The sequence below is a fragment of the Pteropus vampyrus genome, unplaced genomic scaffold (genome assembly GCF_000151845.1).
Source record: "Pteropus vampyrus isolate Shadow unplaced genomic scaffold, Pvam_2.0 Scaffold191, whole genome shotgun sequence".
Classification (NCBI taxonomy): Eukaryota; Metazoa; Chordata; class Mammalia; order Chiroptera; family Pteropodidae; genus Pteropus; species Pteropus vampyrus.
The window spans coordinates 200,859-210,504 of NW_011888972.1; the positions used below are offsets into that span (position 1 = coordinate 200,859).

General features: G+C 49.8%; 1 protein-coding gene across 1 annotated transcript; it reads right to left on the reverse strand.

Moving 5' to 3' along the window:
* Positions 1-1,575: 1,575 nt before the first annotated feature.
* Positions 1,576-9,372, reverse strand: LOC105299599 (rho-related GTP-binding protein RhoG-like). The gene is made up of 3 exons (XM_011371423.2): positions 9,086-9,372; positions 5,350-5,441; positions 1,576-5,185 (listed from the first exon to the last, which is right to left on the reverse strand). Exon 3 carries the CDS (start codon positions 5,168-5,170, stop codon positions 4,595-4,597), a length of 576 nt encoding a protein of 191 aa, XP_011369725.1. The 5' UTR covers positions 5,171-5,185; positions 5,350-5,441; positions 9,086-9,372; the 3' UTR covers positions 1,576-4,594.
* Between the last annotated feature and the right edge of the window lie 274 nt (positions 9,373-9,646).

A 9,646-nucleotide genomic window follows, 5' to 3' on the forward strand; every position in this document is an offset into this window, starting at 1 on the left:
ATTCGATATTTGTGCTGTCTGTGTTTCATTGTGCAAAAGTGAGCAAATGAGTGTATATGTTCTTCTTTCTCCTTTTTCATTACATGAAAGGTAGCATACTATAGTTACTCTTTCCTCCTTGCTTCTTTTCACTTAATAACGTAGCCTAGAAATCACACGGTACCACTTCGTAGTGCTCTTCCTCATTCTTTTTTATGGCTGCTTAGTACCCTATCGCATGGCTGTCCAATGGACTGCTTTAAGAGTAGTTATATCTCTAGGCCAGATAAAGTTCTGCCAAAACCTGCACAGTAGCTGAAATGCTGCACTTCAGTAATGAAAAGTTAGTAGAATACTATTGCTATATTAATATTTAAGACAAAAAAAAAACCAGGATCGAATGTTTTTGAATGCACCTTGTACTGCCTCTTGGATGCTGTGCTTGAGGAAAAGCAGATTCAATGAGAGGTAGATGGAGGCCTGTAGAATGCGGAAGGGGACTTAAGATACTATAAATATTGAAGATGCCATTCTTGACTCGAATTGTGCTTTTGCATAGATTTACCATATGACCCAGCAGTTCCACTCCTAAGTATGTACCCAAGAGAACTGAAAACACGTCAACACAAAACCTTGTCCATGGAGGCTCACAGCAGCGTCATTCGCAATAGCCAAAAAGTAGAAACAAACCAATGTCCCTCATCTATGAGTGGATAAAATATGGTGGAATATTATCGAGCAATAAAAAGAAATGAAGTACCCATATGTGCTACAAACTGGATGAACCTTGAAAACATTACGCTAGATGAAGGAAGCGAGTCCCTCACCCAAATGACCACCTATTGTGTGATTTCATTTATGTAAAATGTTCAGAAAAGAAAAATGGTTGCCTAGAACTGGGGGGCAGGGATTAAGTGCACGAGAGGTCTCTTTGGGGTGATGGAAATGTTCTGAAACTAGATTTTGGTGATGGTCGCATGACTCAATGAATTTACTAAGAAATCGTTAAGTTGTATACTTGAAATGGGTGAATTTTATGGTGTGTAAATTATACCTCAATGAAGCTATTTAGAAAACAAAACATGGTTTTTCTCTTCCTTACTAGTGCTCTCACCAGCGCTATATAAATTACCAGCCAGGATTTAGTTCATTTTTATAACAAACAGGAAGGACAGCGTTGTCCTGAGATAATTGGGAGAGGTAAAGGACAGTCCCAGCCCCTAGAACAGTAATGTCTGTAACACAGTAGGAGCTTGATAACTGTTTACCAAATGTAGTGTAATAAAAGAAAAATCCCCTACAGGAAACTAACTGATCTGTCATTAGCGAAAACTAAGAAATGTAGCTAAATTCTGGAGATGAGCAGCTGGGGCAGAGAGTGAGGGAGCGGGACAGGATCTAGAGAATGAGAGTTAGCAGGGCAGACAGGTCCCTATCCTAATCGTCCGATTAGAAAAGTACGTAGTTACACACAGATACAGTGTTCAGTATGACAGTTACACTTATTCTATCCTTTGCAAGTTGAAAAGCATTTAGAAACCACTCAAAACAAAGAGGGGGGTGAGGAATTTCTTCGATTTCTTAGAATGCAACAGGCCCAGCAAAGTCAGAAAAGTTTATTACCATTCATTATGAATAAGTTAAAAGTGATACTAGCATGTTAGTCTTCATACAAATTCCTTTCAAGTATAAAAATCAAGATGTCAGTGTATGCTTAGGACCATCAAATCAGCCCAATACAAAGCCACTCTCTCAGGCCTGTGGATCACACCCACATTCAGTAGAGGACACAGGTTTCCCCATATCAAACCTAGGCTTATATTTGGGACTTTGCCAGGCAAAGGGGAGCAGGAGGCACTATTAAAAGCCACTTAAAAGATTTTCAGTGGCTAAATAGAAAGTTCCCAGAGACATAGGTGACAGGCACATTTCCGGCCCCGTTCAAACATGAAGTCCTGTAAGCAGCCCAGCAGCATCAGTCAGAACAGCTTGAGACCGGAACACACTTGGGCGACAGTGCTTGCACTTGGCTGCCCGTGGGGCAACTCAGGGAGCCCGACCAAGGACAGAGGGCACGCAGACCCGCAGGCCAGCTGACGCCAACGTCCCCACACTTCTCCAACAGCAGCCCCACTTTCCAAAGTGCTTCTGGGCCTCAGCTGAGGAGGGCCACCCTCACTCTCTTCCAGTTAACACTGCTCAAATAGAATCCCTGCCATCCCCCACCCCCACCCCCACCCAGGCGCCCCTGGGTCACACAAAGGAAAACAGATACAGTACACTGAAACTGAGAAGTCAGGTGCCACACAGTACTATGCGTCCCGGCTCCTCCACAGCTTTCGACAAATCAGCTGGTGTAGAAATAGACACCCACAGAGGACTGCGGAGAGTGGGGGGTGCTGTGACGAAGGCTAAACAAAAGGAAATACTTCAGTCCCTGGCGAGCGAAAAAGGCAACCGGGAGAAAAGCGGGGTGAATAGACAGTTGACATAGCCTTTTAGCTTCCATCAGTACTTGACTCCTGCTTGACCACCAGGTTCCAGAATGTCCAAGAGTAGGCTTGCCGGATTTAGCAAATAAAAATACAGGCTGCCCCGTTAAATTTCAATTTCAGATAAACGGCAAATAACTTTTAAGTGTAAGTATGTCCCAAATATTGCATGGTGCATATTATACTAAAAAGTTATTTGTAAAAGATTCTTTTCTAAGATTTTAATTAAATTTATTGGAGGTAACACTGGTTAGTAACACATAAGTTTCACGCGTACGAATTTATAATACGACATCTGCATACTCCAAAGTCTAGTTTCCTTCCGTCACATGTGATATTACTGTGTTTTATCTGGCAACCGTATGTGGGAGATTGTTAGTCTGAGGCTACTCTGATCGCATCTTGTCACGGAGCCACAGCCAGACCATCACCGGGCAAAGCACAGACACTTCACCCGCCACAGGGGGAGGTATGTGATCCATTTAGTTCCATCTCTCAATCTCTCAAAACTCCAGCGCTATTTTGGCAGGATGAGAGCATGTGTGCACGGTGGAGCTGTCAAGTGCTATCTGCCAGGTGAAGTAAGTTTTTCCTCCGTATCGAACAAAGAAGGTCGGAAATACAACCAGGGATGAGCAGCAGGCCCACTGGATACGGAATCTGACTCCTACTGGCCCACGGCAGGCTGAGCAACTCCAGCAAAGTCCTACAAGGGTGACAGCTCTGGGACCTGCGGTTCCGACACACTCCACCTCTCGGAGCAACTAAAAGACCTAAAAAGGCACACAGGGCGGAACACAGGCAGGCACACGCACGCGCAGGCACACGCACGCGCAGATGTACAGAGGATGGAGGGACAGGAAGAGAGCAAGGTAGCCTTTACAGTGACTCAGAGGAACAACGACAGAAGAGAAGTCTGAGGGAATGACGGAACTCCCTGACAGTGACTGGCAAGACATTTTGATTGGCTGGTTGGTTGGTTGATGTGAGAAGGTTAACCTTCAGTGGTATTTCCCTAAAACAAAAGGTGACAGAAAGAAAAAGGCCACACGGAAGCCTCAGAGACACAGCTTTTCAGAGGGGTTGTTAATTCCACCTCCCAGGCCCACAGTGCTGTCAGAATCTGACAGCTCCGCCTAGGAATGCCAGGTGCTGTAGGCGTTAAAAAAAAAAAAAAAAACATCTGACAGCGGTCTGACCATCACATCCCACATCCGTGGCAGCAAGTGCCACACCCATCTTCAGAGGATGGGAGAATAACAGTAATAAGTCCGTGGTGATAAACGTTCCTTTCACGAGCGATATCAAAAAGAACAGGGCCACATTATGCTGTTTTTCATAACCTCCTCCATAGGAATTCCTACTTCCTACTAAGCCAGCATCTCTGAGACTGTTTTGAATAGCACCAAAAAAAAAAAAAGTTCAGTGAAATAAGTTTGGGAAATATGGCATACTTATCAGAAATTATAAATTCCTGCAGTAGGAGGAACCTGTTCGGCTTTATTTAAATAGCTGGTCCCTGACTTATTTGACCACAGAGCCCTTTTAAGAAATAATCTATCTGCAAGCACCTCACAAAACTCTGGAAAATGCTGCCTGACCAGTTTTGCAAAAATACCTCATCTCCAGAATGGAAGGAACGCTCCCATTAGCAACACCCCAAAATCACACATAAACTGGTTTCCAAAAATTAGTACATCAGAGAGTTTAAGGCAATTATTTGAAAACTGGAGAGCTTTGTCCTTCTGCGAGGCACTTGCTCAATGGTAAATATGGCCGAGAAATTCCACTTAAATGAAGACAAGCAAAAGCCTACGAACACTACGAGGCCGCTGTGTTTAGTTGTGGCCTGGCCAGGACAGGGAAGAACAGCACCTGGTGTGTCTCGTCTGAGCATTCTGACAGGAGACATACGCACGTAAACTTCCTCTGAAAGCTTCAGACCAAACTTCCAAGCAGCCATGTACAGACTGGCCTGTCTTCGTTCCCCCAAAAACCCAGGGACATGGAGCCTAGGGTTTCCCGAAGAGGCAAAATGGCTCATGCTGGCATCGTTAAATGCTGTCAAGGGACCCCCCCTCCTTATTCTCCTCGGGTGCGGTCCCCAAGTAGCACCCCGAGAGCTATAAGAGGACACACTTCTTGGTGGTCTTCTTTGTGGCAGGGTAAAGCACAGCCCGGACAGCTTCCAAAAATACCTCGTGTACCCCATCCTGCATCAGGGCAGAACATTCCAGATACTTCACAGCCCCCACTTGCTTAGCCAGCGAAGTGCCCTGCTGAGGAGTTGTGGGCACTAGGCTCTGTTCCTTCAGCTTCCTCACCGTCTCAAGGTCACCCCGCAAGTCCCTCTTGGTGCCTACCAGCAGAACGGGTACATTGGGGCAATGATGGGAGACCTCTGGGTGCCACTTATGCCTCACGTTGGCATAAGAGGATGGGTTACCAATGGAAAAACAGATGACAAAGATATTGGTCTGGGGGTAGGAAAGCGTTCGCAGTCGGTCGTATTCCTCTTGGCCGGCTGTGTCCCACAGGTTCAGGCTGACGATCTGGCCGTCCACCGACGTCTGGGCGCTGTAGTTGTCAAAGACAGTGGGGATGTACTCCTCAGGAAAGGCGTTCGTCGTGTAACTGATGAGGAGGCAGGTTTTGCCGACAGCCCCATCCCCTACGACCACACATTTGATCGTCTGCATCCTTCGCTTGGAGTCCTGTGTACAAGACAGAGAGAAAGAACGTTCACGGCTGCCTGGTGACTTTAGGAAGCCCGGGCTGTCCGAACGTGTCTCTCTCTCTCTCTGAGGAAGAGAAAGACGGAGGTGGCCCCCCACAGCCCTGCCCTAACGGCACCGCGGGGGAGGTTTGGAGTTCTTACCGTGGGCTGCTAGAGGGCAGGCTTCAGTAGGTCCCAAAAGCCGCCTGTGAAGTTGTGTGCGATCGCATATGTATGTGCTTAAGTGAATTTTTCTGGAAAGAAGATCCAAAGCTGTTATCAGATTCTCAAAAAGGGCTGTGAGCCCCCAAAGATTCAAAACCATTTGGAGACATAGGTATTTACGTCACACTGTGTCATAAGATCTGGATATACCGTTATCAGAGGTGCTAAAATACGTGGCGACTCGTTTTAAAAATCGCTATAGAAAGGAGGTTCCCAGAGTTGAAACAAAAGAAGCGAGGCTCTCACAAGGTCTGCGGCGACAGCCTCAGCAAAGGATGCCCCCGATCCTGAAAATCAGCGACACCATAACTTCGGAGACAGAGGCTGGCCGGTCCGGCGCGGCCACATGGAGACGTGGGCACGAGCCCAGGCTCGGAAGTTGGGCCGCCCAGAGCCAAACCCAGGCCTCTCTCCTCCTAAGCTTGGTGAACTTGGGCAAATTTTTAACCTGAGGCTTACGCAGAGGAACGCACGTGCAGTAATTATTAGTGCCGCCACAGGGGGTGCTCATTAACTGTCAGAAGCTCCCAGGACTTCACGACCATTCTGCCTCTACTATTCTGCTGGGGAAGGCAAAAGGTCTGTCACGTGCATGAGACAAGCCGAGGGTCTCACCCCGTCCCGCCTTATCGGAATAACACCAAGGGTCAAAGGAGCACCATCCTCTCATCCATTTCTTCATGAATCAAGTATTTGGGAGTCAATGGCGCGGCCTTCATTATCTCCAAGAAGCACATTTACTGTGAGCTCCCATGTTCATACCCCCATATTAATACCCCAGCAGTAGCCCGCCCTGTCAGGGCCTGAGAGCACTCCGATTTCTTTAGCTTCTTAACTACTGCTCTGATTTCAGACCCGATTCTTACAGCATTAACTTCTTCAAGTGTCAGAACATGGAGGAAAGGGGACAAATTGTAATGTGTATTGGATTATAGAAAAAAAAATCTAGAATCAATTAGTTTCTCACTTTGGGAATTTGAGGGAACAGACACGTCCCCCATCCTGTCGTCGTATTAGCCAAGGTGTACATTAGGCCCTGTTATCATACAGACAAAAACAAAACGACTCCTTTTGGGTCGGAGTAAAGAGAGCTGGCGGTCCACTAGGAGTCGCTCTCTTCCCACGCAGCCAGTTAGGACAGGCCGGCCGTTCCACCCTGAAGCCTTGGACAGCGTGGGTCTCAAGCCAAAAGTGCAGAGCATGATTCGGGACCAGCAGGCAAGCACCCCAGGCAGTCACTGACCACCAGCTCTGGCTTCGTCCCTGTACGAACAGGCATAAGGGTCCAACAGACAAGGTCGGTGGAAACAGGACAGTTACCAGCACATTCCTTAAGAACAGCTCTCCTTAACTTTCCCAGGCTGGATTCACTTCTCTCTCCCCCGGACTCCTGGAGCACTCGCTGCTGGTACAAACCACTTCCCCAGCCTCCTGTAGGTACCATCCGGTGTCCAGCATCTCAGCTCGAAGCGACAGCTTTCAGGACAATAGCGCGCCTGATGGGTTGCTGAACCGGAGCAAAGCTCGTAGGCACAAAGGCCACTTCGCAGCCCACACTCGGGCCCTTGTCTCTATAACCGGGGAAGGGCGTCTACCCTCATTTCTGCTTGTTTACATCTACCAGCACCCCCGGTACACATGGCCTGCCGCCGGGCACTCAAATTGCGATGACCTCAAGTCACAATGATGGCTGACGGCCTAGATGATGAAGTGCGGCTGGCATGTCTCAGGTCTGAAAACTCAAAACATCCTCACCCGTAGCAAACTTTATAAAGGGGACGGTTCAGCAAAAGTCCCAGGTATTTTGGAGGCCGTTTTGTACAACTGACTCATTTACTCAGCCCGCGCGTTCATTATGCTATTTTCTCTACTTGTGTGTATGTCTGAAATTCTCCGGAGTCAAAAGGTTTTAAAATAATACTTAAAAATATATCCAAAAGAACTGAAAACAGGATCTCAAAGAGACATTTGTACACCCACATTCATTGCATCATTATCACAATATCCAAGAGGTAGAAGTAACCTAAATGTCCACTGATAGATGATTGGATAAAGAAAATGCAATACACACACACACACACACACACACACACACACACACACACACACATATTTGCTCCAGCCTTAAAAGAAGGAAATCCTTTCATATGCTACACCATGGATGAAGGTTGAGGACATCATGCTAAGTGAAACAAGCCAGTCCCCAAAAGCCAGATATGATTCCACTTGCTAAAGGTATCTAGAATAGGCAAACTCACAGAAACAGAAAGCAGAATGGCGGTTGCCAGGGGCCCGGGCTGTGGAACGGGGAGTTGTTTCACGGGTATAGAGTTTCAGTTCTACAAGATGAAAAAATTCTAGAGATCCCTTGCACGGCCATGTGAATGTAGTTAACACTACACTGTACGCTTAAAATGGTTACAAATCCTCAAAATCAAAATCCTACCTTTTTAAAGGGCTGGGGGCTCTGAGAGGCGGCTGGCAGTTAGGAGACAAAGGCGGATATGCTGTGTGTCCCCTACAGGAGAAACACTTGTTTACCTAGCACAATGCTGCCCCCTCCTCACCACCGCCATCCACACTGTCCCTTGGGCCCTGCTCCGCGGGACTGGAAATAGTATAAAAACAAAGTAAAAGAAGGCGGCGACCTCGTGCTAAAGGTGGGACTCGCATAGAAAGGCAAAGGAGGATGCACAGCACTGCCTGGCTCAGAGGAGAAACTCGTTGCTGTGGGGAAGCAAAGGGAAGCTGACAGTTGAGAGCCCGCTCCGGCCTGAGCCGCTCAGCAGCCCCATCTTCCGTTACTGCAACCTCAGGGAGCGCGGGCAGGTAGGCAGCCATCGGCCACCAGCGCCGCTCCGAGATCTTTAGTTATGCCTCGGGGGCTGCAAACCCGGCGAAGCCTGGCGCTGCACCCCAGAGGGCTCCCCTCCGCTGTTAGCCTGGGAACTATATAGTTTCTTCTAAATCATCCCATCTCAGCCGACCGAGCAGCCTGGTTCACGCCCGGTCTGCACGGCGGTCGGTTTCTCCCAGGTTGGACACACAATAGGAAAGACCCGGCAACGGTCAGGACAAACGTGCAGCTCCAAGTACCGCTGTTTCTAGCACATTCTCCCCCAAGTCTCACCCCTTCCGCAAGTCCGAGTGTAATCCACCTGAAACTAGTCGGCGGCTTTCTGAAACCAGAGCAAGTCAGCGAAGTCCCCGTTTCGATCTAGGGCTTTCTGCATCGAGTCACGCAGTACATCGGGGGAGTTCTCTCGCACCGGAGGCCACCAAGGAAGAGTCCAGGCCGCCCGGCCGGGGGACGCCATGTGAACACTCCCCAGCCCGAGCCGGGCACCGGCCTGCACCGAAGACATCACCCGAGGGGCAATCGTCGCGGCCCATCGGGAGGCAGCGGAAGCCCGCTGGGCACGGTCCCCACGTCATTCCCCACCCAGCGGGGCTGCTTCGGGGACTTCATCTGGGCGCGGGCCTGGGACTGAAGGGTGGCCCGCGTCGGAGTCACCCGTAGAAAAAGCCGGCTCCCCCTCCCCTGCTACACACGCGCCTCAACCCACCCTCAGACCCCTGCCCTCCGAGGACAGGCTCATACTCAGGTCCCGGGGATGGGGACACTCGAGCAAAAGGCACAGGCGGGCACGGCCTGGGGGGCTCGGCAGCTCACCGGGCAAAGCGGTCGCCCTCCGGCGCGGTTCGGGCCGCCGCTGGCGGAGCCTCCCGGGCGTCTCTCGCTGGGCTTGGCAGGGGTGGCGGGCTCAGCGCCACATCCGGGCAGCGAACGAGTCCCACCCCGTCGTCGGACGCGGTCACCGCTCTGCGCCCCGACACCTCCTGGGAAGTGGAGTTCTGGGGCCGGCCTGGTCGTCGACGCGTCGCAGGGTCCTAAAGGACAGCTCCCGGTGACCGGTGACAGGTGATCGGGGACTGCCTAGATTCTGACCCCGGTACGAGTTGCGTGGGCGGGGATCCCCAGGCCTCACCCTTCCCGTGGCGGAGTCGGGCCGCCCCCGCCCCCAGGCCCCTGTCCCCTCAGGGCCACCAGTAACAGAAAGAGGCAGCCGGGGAACTGAGAAAGTGTTGGGAATAATGGAGGCGATAGAAGGAAACGGGGTAAGTGAGCAAATTACGGTTGCTCTCAGTCACCACGTGCTAGCGGGCATTTTCTAGAGTTTTATATGAAAGGAATCACATAGGATGCACTTTTTAAAACACCGTTATCGACATA